Raw genomic sequence first — 23,689 nt, 5'->3', positions numbered from 1 at the left:
AAAAAGAATCCGCCTGCCAATGCAGGGGACACGGGTTCGAGCCCTGGCCCGGGAAGATCCCACATGCCGCAGAGCAACTAAGCCCATGCACCACAACTACTGAGCCCACGTGCCACAACTACTGAAGCCTGCGTGCCTACAGCCCGTGCTCTGCAACAAGAGAAGCCACTGCAATGAGAAGCCCGCACACCACAACTAGAGAAAAGCCCGCGCGCAGCAACGAAAACCCAATGCAGCCAAAAATAAAAATAAATAAAAAATTTATAGAAAACAAAAACAAAAAAACCATTATGTTAAGTGAAAGAAGCCAGAGACAAAAGGTCACATATGATTCCATTTATGTGAAATATTGTGGACTGGTGGTTTCCAGGGGTTGGGAGTGGGAGGAATGGGGAGAAACTGCTTAATAGGAAGAGATTTTACTTTGAAGAGAAGAAAATGTCTTAGAACTAGGTAGAGGTGGTGGTTACACAAATTTGTGAATGCACTAAATGCCACTGGATTGTTCACTTTAAAATGGTTAAGTTGAAAAAGAAAGGAAGGGACTTCCCTGGCGGTCCAGTGGTTAAAACTTCGCCTTCCAATGCAGGGGGTACAAGCTCGATCGCTGATCGGGGAGCTAAGATCCCACATGGCTCACAGCCAAAAAACCAAAAAACATAAAACAGAAGCAATATTGTAACAAATTCAATAAAGACTTTAAAAATGGTCCACATCAAAAAAAAAAATCTTAAAAAAAAAAAGAAAGTAAAAGTATGGCAAAATCAACGTGTAAAATATAACAGGACACATGAATTCAAGTATATCAGTAACTATAATAAAGGTGAATAAATTAAACTTGCCGGTTAAAAGACAGACACACTCAGATTGATTTTTTAAATTAGCAATATGCTGTTTCACATAATACATGACACAAAGGAAAACAGTAAAGCATGGGGAAAAAATATATCACTTGTATGCCAGCCATTTAAATGCGAATGTAGCTAAATGCTATCGGATAAAAATAAACTCTCCGATAAAAAGCATTATTAGTGATAAACCTACTTGTTGCAGAATAACAAAAGGAGCGATTCAACATGAAAATTTAGCCATCATGAACCTCTGTAAAATGGTTAATAACAGTCCTACTTCAAACGTTTGTGGTGAGAATTCAACAAGTTAATATATCAAATGCTGAGAATAGTATCCGACAGAGTAATTACTATGTGTTAGCTGAGGTGATGATGATTAATGACGCAAGTATAACCTTGATTCCAAAATCCTAACACTTGTAAACGTAAGTGCAAAAACTATGAAACTAAAATAAAAGACCACTTCATCAGCCATGAGTTTGAAAAAAACGTTGACCAAGTAGGTATGCAAGAATATTTTGACATCAGAAAATCTAATAATTCCCTAGAAAACCTAGAAGTTCCCCAAAAGAGAGAAGACATGTAAAACAATCTCAATAGATGCAGAAAAAGTATTTGATAAAAATAAATACTCATATAAATTAAAAAAAAAAAAAAACTTAGCAAGCTCAAGGGAAGGGAAGGATTTTGCTTTGCTTGATATGTACATATTTGAAGCCTACAGAGCATCCTAACAGTAAAGCTTTGGACGCTTGCCCACTGGAGGCAGTAGCCTGATGAGGATGTCCATCATCCCACGAGATTCAGAACTATACCAGAGATATGCTAGAGGCAGTATAATGAGACAAGTGAAACTGACAACCCCAGGGCCAGAGTCCAGGTTTCCTGACCCAGGTTCCCCACTCTTTCTACTACCCTATTTCAAAAAGAACATCCTTTTGGAATAAACAAGAAGGTTCGATGGTAATGAAGCAGAGGGCTGTGCAGTTGTCAATGGACATACCGAAACTGGACAGACGAGCCGCAGGTCCAGCTCGTGCCAGAGAAGACTGGCATCATCTGGCAATAGACTGATTGCCTCACGTCTCAACTTCCCTTTGACCAGGATCATCTTTGTGAAGCTGCAACGGCCATCACCTCCAGTGATTTTGGGTTTCAGCTCTTCGGGCCCACCGCATGCCTACCCGCAGGCGCTGTTTGGCCATCTGTGCGCTTGGCAGGCACCTAGGAGGCGCCCTAGGAGGAACGGCCGTGCTGTGTCGTGTTCCTTCCCTGCCTTCCCAACGGTGACTCTGCACAACCCTTGTGATTAAAGGCTCTTATCAAAGACTGAACTTCGGGAGGGCTAAGCCTTAGTGAGGTGGATCCCTGACGGCGAACTAATTGTAAAAAGAACTTTTAAGAAAATTCTCCAGAGAATAAAAGATTTCAACTTTCCTGCCCTTTGGCTTCCCGCAGAGGCTCAGCCAAGCTCCCCCAGATGAAGACGAGGTACAGAATCATGGTGAGTTAGACCTGGAAGGCGCTCAGGAGTCACCTGCCATAACCTTTGGTTTTACAGATGAGGAAACCGAGCTCTGGAGGGAGGAAGGGGGCTCCTCCAGTGTCTCCACCGCCCAGTGCTCAGCCCGAGGCGATCCGAGTCCCAGCCGCAGGAAGCGCTCCACCTCCCTGGGCTGTCACATCCACAGGCATTTTTAAAATTAAGCCGTCAAAGAACAGGAGATCTCATTAAGGGCTGGGTTATCAAGAAGTCATCATGTGCACAGATCTCAGTTTTATACCCGGCACTTGCCAGTTCTCCAGCTGTTGACCGTCAACATATAAAAGGAATCTTTTTGTCTTCCTCTCTCCTTTCTCTTAAGGATGTGGAAAACCTGACTGGAACTGCCTGGTCTGAGACTTCCTGTGAGAAAGTGCTCTGCTTGGAATACTGTGAAAGCAATCTGCCTTAGCAATTCGGCCCAAATAAATTATCTTCCTGAAACTAGTGAAAAACTTTAATTGGGAATTGGGCTGCATAGCCAAGACTCTCTCATCCGGGTTGGACAAAGGTTGGACAAAGATAGGGATCACCCGGTGAGAACGGACTGGGAGGGGAGGGGTCCCTGATGGCCCTGCATCCTCCTGGAAAAGCAATCGGCTCAGCCTGTCGAGCTGGAGAGAACACACGTTGTACTCTCGCCTCCTGAACCATTGTTCTTTGAGGGTGATGATTTATCAGCTTAACTCTCTTTCCGTACGCACCCCTCCCCACAGGCTTTGGCAAACATCCTTGGCCAGAAGTGTGCACAGCTAGAGCAAGATCCAAAACCAAGTCCAACATTTCTCCTTCCCTGAGTTGGGCTGGATTCTGGCACATTTCAGGAACAGAGAAGAAATTTACCCCGGTCACCAAGTTATCAGACTGGGAGGGTTCATGCATGGGCACACAACTGGCGAAACAAAACCGTACCAGCTGTGCCCTTCCTTCATGTTACTCTCCCAGTTTGGCACGAGGCCTTGGCATACATCTGGTGTTTAATGGATGCTCCCTCTGGAAGCTGAGGAGTACTCAGGGTTCACCTAGATAAGGCTCATCCCTCTGGAAGGGCTGGAAGGGCTAACCCACACTGTCTAGTCTGTCAGGGGTGGGAATGGAAGGCAGAGCTTCTACCAAGAACCCCTGGGTCGTGGGCAAAGCAGAAATAGAATGTCAGGCTCCAGACTCTCACCTTAGCTCATTTTCATCTATCCCATGCTGGACGTTGGAGCCACTGAATGTGTTTCCTTAAGACTCAGAATGCACTGGGACTGGCTGGTCACTCCTCCAGTAAGGGATGCACACTAGCAGGACTGGAGGCTCCTCCAGCTCCTATCGCTCTGCCCTTCTCTGAGCTTGCAATTTCCCAGATGTGGCTGAGCTCAGCTCCACATGGCAACTGGTACTGGGAGGCAGGCACTGCTCAACAGGGGGTGAAAAGGTGGCTCCAGGAAAAGAAAAATACCCTCTTGAAGGACAAGTGGTCTCTATGGAGTACACCTCTGGGACACGGCCAGATCCACTGAGTAACCACTCATTCACCCGAACTGTGCAGTTCACCAAGCACAATGTTGCTAGCCCACGACCTTCCTTCCTCTTGGTCTTGCCTCCTCCGCTCTGCCCACCAGCACTTGGCTGCGTAGCTCAGCCAAGCCCAGCCATTGTGAGATGCAGGATGAGCCCAGTGACCAGGGATGGAGCGAGAGACATGATGTGGTAACGGGCCCAGGCCGTGAGCCCCATCCCCTCCTGGTGTGAGCCCCAGACTGCACACCCGGCAGGTGGGATCACTAAGGCTGCCTCTGTTTAGGGCTCCCGGCAGGGGAGTGAGGGCCTAATAGGATGGTTCCCTCAGAGATTCCCCCTGGCCCCGCCCTCCCTGAGGCTCATGTGACAGCGCAGGAATGGAAGGGATTGCCTCTACTACCTTGGCCCCGGGCCCAGGAAGTCTAAAGTCACACTTGGAGTTATAAAAGGGAAGGTTCTAACGTGCGCCTGAAAGACATTCCATAAGAGTTGCCGCTGGTTTCCATCGTGGATTGGAAAGCTGTGCGAAGATGTTTACTTAGCTGCTCGGAGAAACTGCTTTTTGGCACCACGACTGCTCTTTACTGTCTTAGTAAAGCACAACGCATCCAGGGAAGGAGCTGTCCCAACAAAGAGAGGCCGACTTTTTCCAAGTCCCATTAAACATTAAGCCCACTTAGGTTCTGTTTGGTAAAATATGCCAAAGGGTGGCGTAAAACAACTTCTGGGAAGAAATATTTTCATTTTAAACTCACAAAACGTTCCCCTGCATAAGCATTAATAAAAGAGCCATAAGCAGCAAGTCTGAAACAATACTGTCTGGGTCCGAGGTTAACTTCATATCAATTTGAAAACAAAGCAACTGGCGTTCGTTTACTTTTAGAAAGGGTGCGGAGACCTACACTTAACTTTTTTTCTGGAGCTCCTATCTTTCCCCAAGCAGACATGGATGAATCCTTACTTCCCTGGGCTTCCACTGTCTTCTCTGTGACATTCTAAGGGTTCTAAGTTTTGTCCTTGCAATAGGAATTGTTTATCTGGGTGTTTTACCAAGCACTTTGAAAGCACAGTTTTTAATTTACTTCTCACAAAAAGCCTGTGTGTGGGGTAGCAAAGGGACTTTTTAGCCTTATTTTCAAAACTGAGGCTCAGAAAATCGAAAATCGTCCAACACAAACCAGTCCGGGGCACACAGATCCATGGCCAAATGGGGACCATACAATACTGTGAATCTTTCCTGAGGCTTAACTGATTTATTTCAAAGGCTGGACTTTTCTTTCAAGATTACATCTATATTTAAATTTTACAAAATTGTTGTAATGTTCTTACTTAGCCAGAAAAATAACAACCACCTGAATAGTGTCTGATTTACCATGAAGTTAATGGGGCTTAAGCTTCAGGGACCCTCCCTTGCACGGGCCCTTCCAAGAGGCCCTAGCACATGTTGGCATGTGTCAAATTTACAAAAATGAGGTAAGTTTATATTCTCTGTCTTCAAGAGGCACCCAAACTGTGTAAGTTTCAGGTTCACAACGTTTGGATCTGAACCCGAACCCAAGGAGTTTGTTCTTTTGTTTTCTCTTTTATTTGTCTGATCCATGAGTTCCCAGTGACCCACCAAGAGATGTCCCAAAGTCTCCGCCCCAGACACCCCGCAACTGTCTTGTCCAAGTTCGTACAGAGAAAGGTCCAGCCAAGACTGGCTCACGGAGCTCCCCTTTTTTCCACCCCATGCTGCCCCATCACACACACAAAAAAGGAATCTCTAGGAAATTTTGACTTACACCAAAAACACAGAGGACTGATTGTTTTCTGGGCATTTCTTAGAAAAAGGAGAAAGAAATGTTGCTTTAAACCCAATTGAGCTTTGCAAACTTTGAGCATTACACCACTCACACACATAAAACCGGAGAGCTGTGGAATTTCCATGGGTGAGCCAGCCCCCGTCAGGACACGTACACCCTGGGTTAAAATTAGATGTGTCCCTGGGCCAGCTAGGTGGCCTCCCTGTGCCTCTCCAGGTAGTGTCTGCACTTGAAATGAGGTGCGAGGGTCCCCGGGTACCAACCAGAGTGTGGGAGCCTTTCCTCCCCACCCCGCTGGGGTTACCACCCCTGCCTCTAATAAGGGTTTCTCAGGTGGAGAGCCTGGCAGGGTGGGTATTCAGTGGGAGCTAGGATGTGGATAAGCACAGCTGCTCAAAGGCGGGGAATCTGTGCTGGAACGTTCCATGAGCCCTAAAGCAGGGGAGCGCAGGACCCACCTCACAAGGAAGTCAGGACCTGAGGACTGAAAATTTTAGCACAGGGCAAGTATTCCTTCCCAGATCCTTAAGAGGTAACAATATTCCATGTGAGTTTGCGAGGAGGAACAAAAAAAAAAAATCAAAGCAGCACATTCTCTTTTCTCCTTAGTAGTGGAACTTCTGCAGAAGTGGAATGAAGCCCTTTGGCAAGGCTCTGACTCCCTTGGTTTCTAGGGATCTAAATGCAAATAACACAGGCGGGAGACTGAAAGCACACGCCCTCCAAAACCCCCCCTGGAGTCCTTGCTTCTCCAGGCCACTGCCTTCTGCCAAGGTTACCTATCCCAGGCAGGGTGGACGTGCAGGGACTTGCAGACTGCAGCCCCTGCTGGACCGTGTGGGCGAGCAATGGTCGCAAGAAGCACGGCCAACGGGAAGAGCTTTGGCCAAAGGTATCTGGAGCTTTTTCCAGGACAAATAGAAAAACCATGTGAAGCAGCTGGACCCACGTCGGGCAGTCTCCTGTCGGAAATGTCACACTGAGCTTCACGATGTGGGTGTAATCAAGGAACTGTGAGTCTCGAGAAAACATCCGGAAGGTATGGAGCGGGAAGATGCAGCCAGGCTGTGGGCGTGCGCATTCCAGGCCCAACAGCGTGGGTGGGGGAGGATGGATCTGGTGAGGGAGGGTAGGAATGGGCTTCGCAGTGCCCACCAGGATGACACCAAAAGCAGCTGCTTTCTGTGCCTCTGGAAGACATATATGAGCTCTTGTTTCTGTCACAGCCACTGGTTCCTTGGAGGTCAAAGGGCTCGAGGATGCCCATATACAACAAGGAAGGGGCTGTGTTGGGGTGATTCCTCGGTGTCTCCTGGGCTAGCCTTGTGTCTGCACCGTCACCTCACCCGGATGCCACCATTCCATAGTGACCCACTATGACCCTATTACATTCTTCATGATCTTTTCTGAGAGACAAAAAATAGATCCTATTGACTTCACTTTTCCTACTTGTTCCATAAATACTTTCCCTTTCTATTTTGAAAAGTGTTAAAATTTACAGGAAAATGGAAAGGATCAATACCATAACACTGGCATACCCCTCACTTACAGTGACAAATTGTTAATATTTTGCCTTATTTGCTTTCCCTCTCTATTTCTCCTTCTCTCTCTCTCCAAATACACACATACACACACATTTTTTTTTTTTGCCGGAAAAAAAAAATAATATCTGAAAGCAAGTTGCAGATATTACATCAGCCTAAGGACAATAACAGCCTCCTACAAAATCCATGGTGGGGGTTTATTGGTCGGACAACACTTTTTAAAACCAGGATCCTTGTTGAAGCTCTCCCAGATTCCTGCGTCTGATAAGTGTACGATTTTGGAGTTATTTTCTTGAAAAAGAAGAATGATAAGTCAGTCATAATGCCTTTAATGGGCCAGGTCCGTTTTTGGTTTTTATCTAACGTGGATACTCTCTTCTTCTTTTAATACACTGTGTAGGGTGGGGGGGTGAAGAGACTGACTTTTAGAGGCGTGTGGCTGGATTTCCTTGGCAGCTTCTGGCACTGGCTCCTAGACACTTGTTGAAATGCCCTTATAAGTTCATCTGCCCTCTGGATAGTAGCTTCTGGAACATGAACACTCAATGTGTCATTGCTCCATGAGGAGGTGAATAAGAAAAACGAGGCAGCTCTAAGCCTTGCAAAAGAGCCTCCAGTCCCCAGATGGGTACTTGGTTCGGTTTCCGTCACTGACTTTTTTAGTTTGCTCAATTTTTTTTTTTTTTCTCATTCAAAAGAAGAAGGGAGAAGGCCAAACAAAGTGACACTGGGAGCAACGGAAGCGTCATCATCAATTATAGGAACGCCATCCTCCATCATGGACTTCCCCTTTCGCTACACTCTATCAAGGAATCTAATGAAGCCCCAGGCCTGGAGCAGAAGCCGTGAGAGCGTGGACCACAGCCGTGCGGGCCCGGGCAAGGGCAGCTCACTGTGCCAGCCCACCGTCCAGGCCTGGCCTCCGGAGAACTTCTGGAAAAAAAGAAAGGCAGGAGCGCACATCCAAGTGGCCCCCGCCTCACCTGGGCCCTCAGTGCACAGGGTGGACATGCCCTGCGGAGGAGGGCCTGCTCCGTGCCTGAGTCAGGGAACCCAGCCCACACTCCTCACTGCGCTCGTCTGTAGCCCACACAATGGGGCTCAACTCTTCTCTTTAACCATCACCATCTTGCATAATCTGCCTCTAATCTCACTTCCCATCCCTTTCTTACAAAATGTTCATTTATTCAGGAACACGTCCATCCATTCAAGAAACAGGGTGCTTGGGCTAACTAAACAGTAGCAAAGAAAGCAAGTATTTATTAAAGTAGCTACTGTGGGCCAAATGTTTTACATACATTATTTCATTTACTCTTCATAACATAAAGATAACATAAACATAAAGGTAGGTATGTCATCCCATTTTTTAGATGAAGAAAGTAAGTTGTAAAGATTTTTTTGAAAACACACACACACTGTGCCCAAGGTCACCCTGTTAGTAAGGGACAGATCTGCCCAATTCTAAATCTCGGGCCCTTTCAGCCTCACCATGCTGGGTTACTAAATATATTAAAGATGGAGAGCCACCTTGCAAAGTCTCAGAATACAATAAAATGCAATGTTTCCCAAACAGCAGTCCTCAGTAACTTAACAAAGATTTGCTTAACTGGAATACATTTCAAATAACTCAGGAACTCTGCTGAGCAGAATTGGCTCTTTCACTGAGGATTTAAAAGGTACTTTGGGAACTTGTAATGCCCCGGGCCGGTCATTACGGACATCAATTATCACTGTGGAGCTTGGCAGAAGATGAATCTGGCTACTGTGGCCGCTGCCCACTCCCGGGCCCGCCCAGGCCCACACTTCCTGCCCCCTCAGAGTCTCTATGAATGATCAGTTTCTCCCCTCTGCTCCTGCCGCCCAGCCCTTGGCTTACAAACGTGCTCCTATCTCTCCCATCCCCTGGAAAGAAAGATCCTGTGCCTTAACCCTCTACCCTCTTGAGCTGCCATCCTGTCCCTATGCTTGTCATCCCCTCTAACTTCTTTTATTATTTTTTTTTATAGATTTATTTATTTTTGGCTGCGGTGGGTCTTTGTTGCTGCACACGGGCTTCCTCTGGTTGCGGCGAGCGGGGGCTACTCTTCGTTGCGGTGCGCGCGATTCTCACTGCAGTGGCTTCTCTTGTTCCGGAGCACGGGCTCCAGGCGTGCAGGCTTCAGTAGTTGTGGTACAAGGGCTTAACTGCTCCACGGCACGTGGGATCTTCCCAGACCAGGGCTCGAACCCATGTCCCCTGCATTGGCAGGCGGATTCTTAACCACTGCGCCACCAGGGAAGCCCTCTGACTTCTTTCAAAAAGCTGCATGCTCTCGTGCGTGTCCTCAACCTGCTGCAGGTGACCTTCTGCCCCCCAAGTCCCTACTGAAAGTGCTCTCTCCAAAGCCACTCTGTCACCAGACCTAGTGACCTTCCCAATCTCCCCCCTAAGGTTCCGAGGCTGCCCACACCTCCTGCTTCCTGGAGACCCTCTTCTCCCTCACCTCCCAAGTCCTCCTCTGCTCTGACCACCCCGCTTCCTTACCACATCAAACATGTGGCTCTCCCGTTGCAGGATTCTGACCTTGGCACCTTTATCCTGCACCTTTGGCCATGTCCACCCCTCCAAGGACTTCAGCTCTCAGCCCCGTGCCAGCCCCTCCAGATGCCCCCTCCCAACCTCTCATGCAACATTGCCCAGGATCTGCGCTTCTGCCCACTCCTGACTGTGGAGACAACAGCTCCACTGGACGTCTCCAGGAACAGCCTCTTCACCTGCTTCCTGACCCAGTGCCTCCCCCAGTCAGGCCCCCTCTCCCTGCCGTCTGCATGCCCAGCCTCCCGGCCCTCCAGGCCTACAGCCTCCCTGCACACCAAGTCCCAAGGATTCTCCTTCCAGATCCCCTGCTCCTCGGGTCAGGGCCCACCCCACCTTCTAGGTCAGATTCCTGCTACTGGTCACCCTTGTCATTCCTGCAGCGCTCCTGGACTAGTCTCCCTAAAGCACAGCTCTAACCAGTTAAAAAACACAACGACCACCTAACCAAAAACTCGAGAAACCTTTCTGTTCCTCTCTACTGCTCTTTAGCTTGGCTCTCAAGCACCGTCCAGTCCTCCAGTCTCCTCTTCTCCTGGTCCCCACACATGCCCTGGTTCCAGCTACACCACCTCACCTGCCTCTTCACACTTGCTCACACTGGCCCCTCAGCTTGGCATGCGTCCACTCTCTGAATCACCAGACCAACCCTCTAAGTCCTCGCCCATGTCAGCTCCCCATGAGTCCTTCTTCCTCAGACAGGGGCTTGAGGACAGGGGTTAAGACTGAGGTCCCTAGAGCCAGACTGCCTGCATGAACTCAGGCTGGTTGGTAATTCTGTGCCTCAGTTTTCCCATCTGTAAAACGGAGCTGATAACCCTCCTAGTGTTGCTGTCAGAATTAAACGAGGTAATACATCGAATGCTCTTGCAACAGAATGAGTATTCAATAAATATCAACAGCTTAACTACCCTTCAAACAATCTAGACTCCAGGTCCATGGCACCTGCCCTGTCCGCTTGTCACTTTCTTTTCTTTTCTTTTTTTTTTTTTTTTAATCATGATTTTATGTGTATGGAGGTCTCGGCCTCTCTGGGGCAAGAGCCACATCTTCAGCATCTCTCCCCAGCACTATTCGAACAAGCAAGAGGAACTCCATAAATGCATTGTTGAACTGAATTAAAATTAAATAACAGGTATTTACATAGAGATCAAAAACTGTTTACTCTATCGGGAAGAGGCTCTACTTCTGAGGGACCCATGGCTGCGAAACCGGCCCCTACAGGAAATGGAAGGAATCCCATGGTTTTAGTAACTTCTTGTGCAATGAGCAGAGAAAACAAAGTAGAATTTTCTGGAATGAGGCACACACACAGAATCCAGCTACACAGGAAACTGCCCCGGCGGGTCATCTTTGTGATTTGAAGAATTCTGCCCCAAATGCCCCTGACAGAACGCAGCATCAAAGGCCATCTTTCCAAGGTGGAGGCACCAGCCCAAGTGAGTCGTGGCCACTGTTTAGGAAAACCAGCTGAGGAGTCACGAGGGAAGGTCCACTCTAGCAGGATGCAACAGGATTTGGCAGGGGAAAGACTTCAGCTCGCTCCACCCAGGCCCCAAGGTAGCCAGCCTATCAGGGTTATACTTGGAGTGAGAACAGGGATGCGCATCTTTTCCCTAAATCAGTGTCCTTTCCCAATCCTTAGGAAAGCTACGAGATTAGCCTCTTTCTCCATGAGCCACTATAAGTGCACATTATCCAAAAATGTCTGCAAATGCAGCGGAACCCAATGCAGGCCCCAGGGGGAAAAAAAAAAAAAAGGGCTGAGGAAGAGCAAGGGAGCTGCTTTAGTCTTTAGGAATGAGATCCCCAGGGACATGAGCAAACTTCCCCCCCCCCCAAAAAAAATCTCAGGCTTGGAGGAAGGTGCAGAAGAGTGATGAGTATGTCAGGCACAGCAGTGAGGCCCTTGGCTGGCCCCCAGCTGGTCTATTCCAACCCCGCTCAGACTTCAAGGCCCAGCCCAGGAACAGCAACGCCCCCTCTAAGATCCTATGGCACCTCAATGGGCACCATCCATCTGGCTCTGGGACAGATCTGCCTCCTATTTTTAGGTGACTTTCCTGTTTGCTAAATCACTAGTCCCACTCTCCTGCGTGTCCCTTGAATGAAGGGGAAGACTTCACATTTTACCTCCCCCTCCCACAAGGCCATGCCAATAATTCAGCTCCATCCAATAAGTTTGGAACAATTCTGAGCAAAATTGAGGGAGGCAGGGTCACAGACGACTCACCCCCATACTCAGGTGGCTGACAACCCAGGAGGAGAAACATGGTAGCCTGTCAGGTCTCCAGTGTGACATGTGCTGTGAGAGGTATGAGAAGGGGATCACGTCCAGGTATAGGAGCAGGGAAGAGATCAGAAAGGCTTCCTAAAGAAGGCAACATTCAAGATGACTTCAATACTGGACATCACAGTTGTGAGGGGTTGTGTTGCTTGGCTGGTTGGTTGGATGGATGGTTGGTTGCCTGGATGATTAGTTGGTTAAATGAATATATGAATAAAAAATAAATGAGTGAATGAATGAATGCTGACAAGTGAACTTGAAGATAAAGCTTGGATTGTTCCAATTCTATTAAAGATTATCAACTTAAGTTTCATGACACTGTCCCAAACAGATCAGCATGGTTTTCCCTTTCATTCTCCTTACTACGTACATTCTCTCATTTGCTCCATATAGATTGCCAGGTCCAGGGATATAGCTAGGAAAAACAACAACAACAAAGAAATAAGGCCCGCTCCAATCCTCAAAGAGTTAATGGAAGTAAAGATGAATTATCAAATCATTGTGCTCTATTGAGGATTACCCATGATACTGAGAAGCAGAAGAGAAGCAGCCAGACTGCGGACTAGGCTAGAATTAGAGTGAAACATAACAAGGTACCTAGGATGCAAAATTTAAGGAGGCAGTCAGTCTCAAGGTTCATGGAGGTGCCTACACTGCAGCTGAAACACCGTAAGAGTGAGTGCCTCCTTAAATTTTGCCCCTGAGATACCTCACTTGCTTCACTCTCATCCTGACCCTGTTGCTAATCTCCAGATGGGCCTCTCTTTGGGGTTCTGGTAGCTAGGGTCTGCTGGAAGCTAGCTCGCAGACCAGCCAGTAAGCATCTTGGAGTGAGGGGGAAAAAAGCACCCAGGAAATAAGAGTCTCCATACCCCTCCCCTGCTCTCTGACGCTCACCTCCCAAAAATTATCTCTGAGCCTTAACAGCTACTTTCCATCTAGCAGCAGCGGCTTCCCCTGCATGGAACATCTTCCCAGCCTGCGTGCCATGGACTTGGGCCTAGGGCAGAGCTGGCAAGGCCCAGGTGTGTGCAGAGGAGGATCTCAGAGCTGCCATCCTAATGTCCAAAAATGGACAAAATGAGATCATTCACCCTTCCAAGGAGAGGTGTGGACACTCTCTTGCCTCTTTAGCCACACTTTCTTGATCTCAAAGGAAATCTGACTCATGAGAAGTCTCTTTCCCCTGGGGGATGCATTGGATCAAAGACTCAGAAACCCTTGAACTGAAGGTAGGTAGCAGCTATAATTAAAGCACAGGGGTGAGAGCATCAACCCTGCTCCTGGAGGGCTCCGAGTGGCCTGTAATGTGCGCTGGAGCCGTTTCTCGTGTTTATAAACTCCTGGACGTGCTAGGGAGAGGCCGGCATTTGGAGGAGAGAGAAGGCATTCCACTGTGGACCGGGGACACACATGTAGGATGAATGTGGGTAAGAGATGGGAAGGAGAACCAGCTAGGCACAGGGCACTGATGGCAGGTGTGAAGGGCAGCCGTACTGACACAGAAGACAGATCCCTGAAGTCAGTTATGAAGGGGAAGCTGGACCAGCACAGGAGCCCCAGGCAGGCCACCTGTTCACGCGGGGTTTCTGGCACACAGGAAAGCAACTGTGTGTTGTGTATGTTTCAAGGCTCAGCTAATTTCGAACCTCCCTAGTCTGACATAAAGTCCAAATAACATGCAGAGACAAATTAAAATGGAAATTCTACCCATTACTCGTCCCATGCAGCGCAGATGTTGTCAGACTCTGGATGCTCGGGGATGGGGAACAGTCAATAAACCACAAATGCCACATCCTCTGCTCAGCCTCTTCCAGGCCCCAGGTGGCATCATTCACTCCCTCTCAGGATGCAAACAGGCCTCGGCTAGTGATCTGGAGCTCGGGAGTGGGGAGGACCCAGGAGGGATTGGATCTCATTCATCTCTCTCCCACCTGAGTGTGTCGTCATGTCATCATCTCATCATCGTTGGTAGGGGCCTGGTGAGTGTCTGCTGGCTGAAATCACACAACAGGGCCAACCAAAGTCTCTGGGGTCCTGAAGATTGATGAAGATCTGCTGCCACCTACTGTCCATTCTCCTGCAAAACCCGAAAACCTGATGGGGGCGCACCCTACATCAGTCGCTGTATCCCTGGAATTGACTACAGGCCTTGACACAGAGCCGTCACACATTGATGCTTTGGTGGGGCTGTGTCTGTGTCCAGGCTGCAGAGATCCGCACAGAACAAGGCAGGCTAATCACAGCTATTCCTCACCCAGTGTTACTAGTTCACCATCAAGTCTTGGCATCAAACACGGCCTCTCCAAGCCCAAGGCTCTCCTGTCCTGTCAACGGCACCTCCACCTGCTCCCGGATCTTCCACTCCTCTGAGGGCCACAGTTAAGCACCCAATTACATACAGCCTCAGCGGGCCTTTGGCTTCAGAGCAGGGAGCCATCTCATCTTTCCACATCCCCAGTGCCAGATCTGGGCGCCAAGAAAGCTCAGGGACACCTCCTGTCTGACTGAGACAGCAGGGCATCATCCAGCTTGAAGCCAGTGATGGGTTAACATGGTGCTCTTGCAATGTGAGCTGTGGGTGTCGTGACGGGAGGGGCTGTATGTGGGCTTATATCGAACTTCTTTGCAGTCTCCCCCTCTGGGGTCTGTCTCCTCACCTGTAAATGATCCCTGCTTGGCCTGCCTCACCAGGACATCCCGTGCACCAGAAGTGATGGCCATGAGCAGGCTTCGAGATTGTCTATTTTTATTATCCCACTGGGAGCTGGGCGAGTACAGAAGGAACCACGAGAACTGACGTGGAAGATGCAGGTGTCCCCCACAGATGACCGTGACTGGGCGCACCCATCCCAGCTGCTATCCACGTTGGCTGCTAAAGGCTCACAGCTGCACCCTTCTCCAGAGAAATCTCCTTCGCAAAACTCAGCCAGGAGATGGCACACTGCCCGCCCCACCCCAGGATGGGCCACGCATAGCCAATGACTGACACAAGAAAGATAAGCCCTCTCCTAGCTTAAAGGTGGGAGCAGCTCTGGGTCAGTTCACATGCTCACCTCCCTGTGGGAGCCGCCTAACCCTCCATATCCTTGCTGAGACCTTCCCCTGCCCTGTCCTGCTTCCCTCGCTGCCTTTCTCTTGAGAGCACACGCCTAACAGATTACATGCACCTGACCCTCCAACTCAGGCTTAGCTTCCGGGACACTGGTTCCCAAAACTTAGCCTGCAGCCCATCACCCGGAGGACTTGTTAAAACACACTGCTGGGCTTCACCCGCAAAGTTCCAATTCAGCAAGTCAGACAAGTTGTGTTTCTAACAAGTTCCCAGGCAATGCAGGTGCTGCTGGTCCAGGGATCACAGTTTGAGAACAGCTGTTCTTGGCACTTTGACCTAAGACAGAAATCATTCAAAAGGGGTTGGAGGTGGCAGGATGCAGCACTCAGCCAGCCTCCCAGACAAAACCCTGCAGCCAGAACAGGAGATCATCAGGCCTCCAGCAACAGACCCTCATGCTCGGGGCTGGGGGTGAATCTGCATTGCTGAGTCCTGTATCATTCTACTATAGGAGCTCAGAGGAGCCCACCATCTAGGAGGGACTCCCAAGGCACAGGGCCCCGTTTACATGCTCATTCTTTACACAAGATGAACATCAGAGACCAGCTGAATAGACTATGATTCCTGAATCACAGAGAAGGTGGAAGTTTGGCCTGGACATGCCCAAGGCCATGTGTACAGTGTAGGATGAGGGGCATGTCAGAGACGGAGGAGCCCCTGAAGAGCAGTCCATCCAACCCTTCCCTTACAGACGGGAGCACAGAGGCCCAGAGTGGGCTGGACATCTGACCAAGGCAGACATTCAACCTGCAAACACAGGAAAAATAAGTGCTCGATTTAAAGGCAAGACAATTGCTTTCACTGTCCTCAGAGAACAGCCGTGAGCAATCCTATTACGTGCGCTCTAGTAATAGTCCTGGTGTGAGAAACAACCTCTTCACAGCTTCAATAAGACCCTGGGGCCAGAAGAGAACTGTCCTGTCACAATAGCATCAACAGGGCCTGAAATGAGAACCACAAGACAGCTAGCTGACTGCTCACATCTGTGGATTCCAGACACATGGTCTCTGACTCAGGCCACAGGGAGGCCAGTCAACAAAGAAACACCACTGGCCTGATAAAAAGTATCAGGGCAGGGAGGACAATGGACTGTGGCCTGGGGCCCATGACTTAAACCTGCTTCTCCCACCACCTTCCTCATTTCAGGGAATGGCAACTGCATCTTCCGGTTTGTTCAGCCAAAAACTTTGGAGTCATCCTTGCCTCTTCTCGTTCTCTAACGAGGCAAATCTAATCCATGGTCAAATCCTGTTGACTCTACCATATGCAGGTTTCCCCTTCTACCCAAATGTAGAGCGTTCCTATGAAACCTTTCCTAAGCTGAGATGGTGTAAAGCGAAGATGCAATTACCTTAGGACACATCTTGCTAATGGAGGCACAAAATAAATCGAGATCAAGCACAGAGGCTCACAGACCAGTTCAGGGCTATGGCGGCCTGATGCTGAGTATGGCTCCCAGGGAAGGAGCTTGGCGGTGCCGCCCTGGCTGCTGTTCAGAGTGCGAGCTGCCTTTGTAACGACTTACTACAAAACGCTGATCACCACTTGTACTTTTTGCCTTTTTCCCTAAAAGTGAAAATCCTCTTTGGATTTATTTTGGTTAGCTAACATAGGTCTTTAGTGAAAGTGAAGTGGAATAAAGCTAACTCGAAAAGCAGAGGATCCCTCTGTCTCTCTGTGTGTGTGTGTGTGTGTGTGTGTGTGTGTGTGTGTGTGTGTGTGTGTGTGTGTGTGTGTGTGTGAGTGATAACCCAGCCCACATCTCGCCACCTTCACTGCCCTGCCTCATTCAAACGACTGCAGTCACCCCCTGCCTGGTCCCCCGGCTGCCAGCCTTGCCTCCTGGAATCTATTCTCAACCCCAACCCGGCAGCCAGAGGGATCCTGCTGAGCACAAGTCACAGAAGGCCATGCCTCTGCCTGACACGGCTGCTCTCTTTGCATTTGCTCCCAGGGATCAAAAGCTGGTTCCCTGTCTTCCTTCTGGTCTCCTCTCACGTCACCTCAGAAAGGTTTTCCCCAGCTTCCCCTTTGTAAAATAGTAGCCCCAAACCCAGGCCTCCCCATCACACTTCCCTGAATTACTTTTCCTCGTGGCACCCAGGTTCGTTATATATTTAGTCACTGGGTTGTCATGGGCTGCCTCTCCCCATCAGAAGTATACACTCCAAGAGGGCAGAGTCTTGGTCTTTCATCCATGTGGAATCCCCAGTGACTAGAATTGCATCTGGCACATAGTAGGCCATCACAGGTGGTGTGCTGGTAGAAGTTAACAACCGGCTCTCGAGGGAAAGGGGATGCTAATTTGCAGCATTTGCCAATTTCCATGGTGTAAATATTCCTACCATGACCAATTTCAAGCTACCACATTGACGTCAGGAAGACATGGCAACAATCAGGTCCGTGAGCCAGTACAAGCTGGCTCTGACACACTACAGCACTCATTAAAAACTTGTTAATAAGTTAATTGAATAAATGGATATTTCTGTGAATTGATGGGGATTTTTTGAGGACAAACTCCATGAACTCAGGGTTTGAAATCAAGCCTCTCCAAAACCAAGGGATTGCTGTGTGAGGAATAAGATGTCATATGTTGATGGATGACAATTGTGCTGCAGGCTTATATTGAATACAGGAAAGACCATACGTATTTCGAGCAAAAGCTCTAAACATAGCCAGACAGTGAAAACAGAGCTTATGAAAGGACCATACACCTGCAAGAGCTCAGGTGAGCCATCTCCCCTCTGCTCCCTGGGCCCTGTTCCCCAACTGCCAAATGAAGGGCTTGGATTCTAAGGATCTTTCTAGCCCTGACAAACTACACGGTTAAGAATCGAGACAGATTCTAAAGCAACATCTATTCCACTCTGCTTTCAAAACACCCAATTTAAAACATCTTTTAAAAAAATCCAACGAAATTAAACTTCAATTCCATGGATTCTATCATACTTTAAGATTGTATTTGGGGAAAACATCCACCTTCCCCAGGGTGAAATTCATCAATGCTCATGAAGTTCACAACTGCCCTGAGCTCACTGGATACACCATGACAGCCACACAGCCAGACATCTTCTAGACGCCTAATCCTGCAGCTCCCAGGGACCGTGCAGCCGTGGGTCTTCCTGGTTCCCTTCCCACACATGACCCACATAAAAAAGAGAGAGATGGGTTTCCCTGGTGGCGCAGTGGTTGAGAGTCCGCCTGCCGATGCAGGGCACACGGGTTCGTGCCCCGGTCCGGGAAGATCCCACATGCCGCGGAGCGGCTGGGCCCGTGAGCCATGGCCGCTGAGCCTGCGCGTCTGGAGCCTGTGCTCCGCAACGGAAGAGGCCACAACAGTGAGAGGCCTGCGTACCAAAAAACAAACAAACAACAACAACAACAAAAAAAAATATATATATATATATTTGTTTAATGTAAAGCCAGTCCCACCATTTCTAGTTTAAAAACTAATAAGTAGATAAGGCTGTTCTCTAGAGTGTCTCTGTGGATACCCTAAAAGGCACCAGGATGGATTACGATTTCTGATGATTTCCTGTATAAGGTCTCTGCAATTTTGCAGCAAATCGTAGTTAGAAGAAGGAATGGGGAAGAAGTTCTGAACATACGGCACTGTTATTGCACTGGCTGGACAATCTATACAGGAACTTAGAAAAGAATCAAGGCATGGGGTAAAGAACAAATTATAGAGTAGGTGGTGCTAGGAAAACTGTCTTACTATATGGAGAAAAATAAAAGTGAGTCTTTCAACCTAACAAATACAAAAGATTAAATACCTAAATGCGAAAGCTAAAATTACAAAATTAATAGAAAAAATACAGGAGAATACCATGGAAACCTAAAGGCAAGAAAGGACTTAATAAAGAAAAAATGCAAAAATGCAAATCGTATACCAAACAAGAGATGGATTAATTACGCCAAAATTGAGAATTTCTGTCCAACAAAGGAAAAGATATTTTACAAAGTCTAAAACTAGCAAAAGATTACTATCTACCAAAAGAAAATTAAATCCTCTTTGGAGGAAGGTAATGTTAACCAGAGCCTCTACAATTATTCACATGCAACGTCTGGAATTGAATCAAAATTATCAGAAATGCAAAGAAATAGGACGAAATTATCAAAACCCAAAAGAAAAAAGACAATATCAATAGACCTATAGGTGATCCAGATATAGGTGTTACCAGACAGCAACTTTAAAATGACTATGAATAATGTGCTCAAGAAAATAAAAGATGGAGAATCTCACAAAAGACTGATATCTACTTTTTACAAAGAAACAGAAATTATAAAACTGAAAAATAACTAAAAGTAATAATTTATTATATATATTTAATAGCACGGCAAAAGAGAAAAAACATGAACCACAAGATAGAGCAAGAGAAAATATCTAGATTAAAGTACAGAGGGAGAAAAAGATGGAAAACATAGGAAAGAATATTTTTTTTAAAACCCTATAGAACACAGTGAAAATATGTAGTAATATATGTATGACTGGAGTACCAGGAGAGAAAAGAAAGGATGGGATAAAAGCAATATTTGAAAAGACAATAGACAATAATTTTCAAAACTGATGAAAGGTATCGACCCCAAACTGAGGAAGCTCTACATATACTAACGGAAATGTCAAAGAAACCCACGTCTATCACATCATAGTAACACTGTTGAAAATTAAAGAATGAGAAGAAGCAAAAAAAAAAAAAATTAAAAAGAAGCAGTCAGAGGTTAAAAACAAGACACATTACCTTCAAAAGAGTAGTAATAAAAAATGTCAACTTATTTATCAATAGAGATAATGAAAGACTAAGGTAAGATAATGGAATTAAATACTTAAAGTGCTGAAAAGAAAATAAGCCACCAATCTAGAATTCTACACCCATTGAAAATATCCTTCAAAAATAAAGGCAAAATAAAGACATTACCAAACAAAAACTGAAAAAAAAAATTATTGTAATATACCTGCTAAAGAAATACTAAAGAAAGTTCTTCAAGCAAAAGGAAAATGTAAATGCAGTAATTATTCCAACTAAAACAAAAAATTATCAGACTGGATTTTTAAAAATCCATATATATGCTGGTTATAAGACACAAGCTTTAAATATATACTAGACCATAAAGAAATCTCAACAAATATCAAAGGATTGAAATCATACAGAATATATTATGACTAAGGTGGAAATAAGCTAGAAATCAAAAACAAACAGATAACCAGAAAAATAGCCCAAATGCTGTGAATTAGTCAATACATGTCTAAATAGCCCACAGGGCAAAAGAATAAATCACAATGGGAATTAGAAAATATTTAAGCTAAATTATATGATTATATAATTTATTAACTTCTGGGATACAAAGCATTACTTAGAGGGAAATTTGTAGCCTTAAAAGATATTACGAAAGAAGAAGGTAGGGCTTCCCTGGTGGCACAGTGGTTGAGAATCTGCCCGCCAATGCAGGGGACACGGGTTCGAGCCCTGGTCTGGGAAGATCCCACATGCCTCGGAGCAACTAGGCCCGTGAGCCACAACTACTGAGCCTGCGCGTCTGGAGCCTGTGCTCCGCAACAAGAGAGGCCGCGACAGTGAGAGGCCCGTGCACCGCGATGAAGAGTGGCCCCCGCTCGCCACAACTAGAGAAAACCCTTGCACGGAAACGAAGACCCAACACAGCCAAAAATAAATTAATTAATTAATTAATTTTTAAAAAAAGCAGAAGGTTGAGGTGGGTAGAAGGTGGGAGAAATGGGTAAACTGGTTTTGTTTTGTTTTATTTTATTTTAATTTAAATAAATTATAATAATTATTTTTTTAAAGGGTGAAGGATCCTGGTAAACCGCACAGACTTTTGGTTGGCACCTTTAAACGTAAAGGTACAGAATGGATGAAAAAAAAAGATGGAAAAAAAGATATGCCATGAAAACACTAATCAAAGGAAAGCTGAGGTAGCTATACCTAAATAGACATTAAGGCAATAAGCGTTATTAGAGATGAAGAGAGATTTCACAACGATAGAGAAGTCTATCCGACAAGAAGCTATAAGAATTCTATATGTACATGCATCAAATAACATAGTCACAAAATGTATAAGCAAAGTAGGCCCAGCTTATCTATGGTCACAAAGGGAGTTAATACACTATATCTGTTTAGCTTGCCTTGCACTACCAGAGCCTAAGTGCCTGGCACCTATTAGGCGCACAGTAAATGACTTAAAAAGCCAGTATTACAAACCAGGATGCCTAATACTTCTTATACCCACCCCTGCAGAAATTCTCCAAGCAAATTACTAGTGTTTAAAACATACACAACACACACAAACAAAAACGCAATTACCTAACTAGTACAGGATGGTGCTTACAGGCATGATGGCCTTTGGACTCAGAAACACCAAGGTTCATATCCCAGCTCCTTCACTTCCCGGCTAGGCAACCTTGGGAGTGATAACCTCTATAAGTCTGTATTCCCTCATCTGTAAACTGAGGAATAATAATACCTCCTTGCAGGTTTTTTCAAGTATGAAATAGAATAATATATGAAAAGTGCCTAGTATAGTATCAGGCACTAAGTAAACTCTCAATTAATGGTAGGATTCAATATTAATAATTATATGTAAGAAATATTGAAAATAATCCTGAAATAGCAGTCACGAAGCCCCCTAAAAATTAGAATCAGAAATGCCCAAAGAAGAGGAGGAGGAAAGAGAAGAACAAGAAGAAGGAGGAGGAGGTGGCTGAGAATCGATAATTTAAGACAAAATAGAAATAAATAATAAAATAAAATAGAAAATAATAGCAAATTAAACTCAAAGAAAGCAGAAGGAAAAAGAATAAAAGTAAGAGTGGGAATCAATTAATTAGAAAACAAACCTACAAAGCCAAAAGTTAGCTCTTTGAAAAAAGCATATAATTCATAGAACACAAATTACCAGTATCGGGAATGGAAACAGAGACATCCCTGCAGATCTTACAGACTTTAAAGGGACAATAAGAGGATATTCATAATTCACAAGGACACGTACCCCAATGTTCATTGCAGCACTATTTACAATAGCCAGGACATGGAAACAACCTAAATGTCCAAAGACAGATGAATGGATAAAGAAGATGTGGTACATATAAACAATGGAATATTACTCAGCCATAAAAAGGAATGAAATTGGGTCATTTGTAGAGCTGTGGATGGACCTAGAGTCTGTCATACAGACTGAAGTAAGCCAGAAAGAAAAACAAATATCGTATATTAACACATATATGTGGCATCTAGAAAAATGGTACAGATGAACCTATTTGCAGGGCAGGAATAGAGACGTAGACATAGAGAACGGACATTTGGACACAGGGTGGGAAGGAGAGGGTGGGACGAATTGGGAGATTAGGGCTGACATATATACACTACCATGTGTAAAAGAGATAGCTAGTGGGAACCTGCTATATAGCACTGGGAGCTCAGCTCGGTGCTCTGTGACAACATGGATGGGTGGGATGGGGGGCGAGTGTAAGGGAGGTCCAAGAGGGAGGGGAGATAGGTATACGTATAGCTGATTCACTTCACTGTATAGCAGAAACTAACACAACATTGTAAAGCAATTTTATTCCAATAAAAAAAATTGTGTATAATTACACAATTTTATATCAGTTAAAATATAAATTAAGTGGTTAAATTCCTTGGAAAAATACAACTTGCCAAAACTGACACAAGAAGAAATAGAAAATTTTAATTAGAAAAAAATTTTTAATTGAATCCACAATTTAAAACCTTTTAACTCAATGCTCAGAAGCCTTCTCCAGAAAATTCTCCCAAATATTTAAGGAAGAAATAACACCAATCTCACACTAACTTTTCAAGACCATAAAAAAAAAGAGGGACCACTTCTAGCATATCCTGGACACCAAAATCTGACAAGGCTGTTGTTACAAGGAAGGAAATTTGCCAGCCAACCTCCCTCATGAATTTATATACAAAACCCTACACAAAATATTAGTAAGTCAAATCAAACAATATATACAAAGATAATGTGTCATAGCCAAGGCTGGTTCATTCTAGAAATGTAAGGTTGGTTTAACATTCAAAAAACAATCAGCGTAGGGATCACCAAGGTCTATTGTGAAAGAATAAAAGCGAAGGGCTTAGGATAGGGTTAAAAAAAATTGCCCCAGAGGAGCCTCATGGGAACTGATTCACCACCATACCTCTGGCTTCGACGCATCTCTTGTACCATATCAGACTGACCCTTGAGAAGAAGTAAGAAGGGCCAAAGAAACCCCTCCCCCCCCCCCAAAGCCTCCTGGTGTGTGCACTCTGGGCTGCTTTCTCCCTGGTGGAGTGACCATCATCACCTCCCCTATTTCACAGCCTCGCTCGGAGAGCCGAAGGAGCCACTCGGGACTGGACGGTTCTCCGAAAACCATCACCTGGGCACAGCACACTCACCTGAGGGCCGGGGGCTGGCTCCCCTGCCGTTTGAACACTCTTT

At 46.1% G+C, this 23,689-nt stretch overlaps 1 protein-coding gene across 1 annotated transcript in view; it reads right to left on the bottom strand.

Annotated features, from left to right (window-relative positions):
• Positions 1–23,689, bottom strand: part of MINDY4 (MINDY lysine 48 deubiquitinase 4) — a 100,755-nt gene that overhangs the window by 56,510 nt on the left and 20,556 nt on the right. The window contains exon 7 of the mRNA XM_007466106.1: positions 9,360–9,367. Coding sequence (XP_007466168.1) covers positions 9,360–9,367 — 8 coding nt within the window. The remainder of the gene's footprint in view (positions 1–9,359; positions 9,368–23,689) is intronic.

The sequence above is a fragment of the Lipotes vexillifer genome, unplaced genomic scaffold (assembly GCF_000442215.2).
Source record: "Lipotes vexillifer unplaced genomic scaffold, Lipotes_vexillifer_v1.1 scaffold150, whole genome shotgun sequence".
Lineage (NCBI taxonomy): Eukaryota > Metazoa > Chordata > Mammalia > Artiodactyla > Lipotidae > Lipotes > Lipotes vexillifer.
The sequence above is the reverse complement of the archived record's forward strand: the minus strand, read 5'-3'. Positions and strand labels throughout refer to the sequence as shown.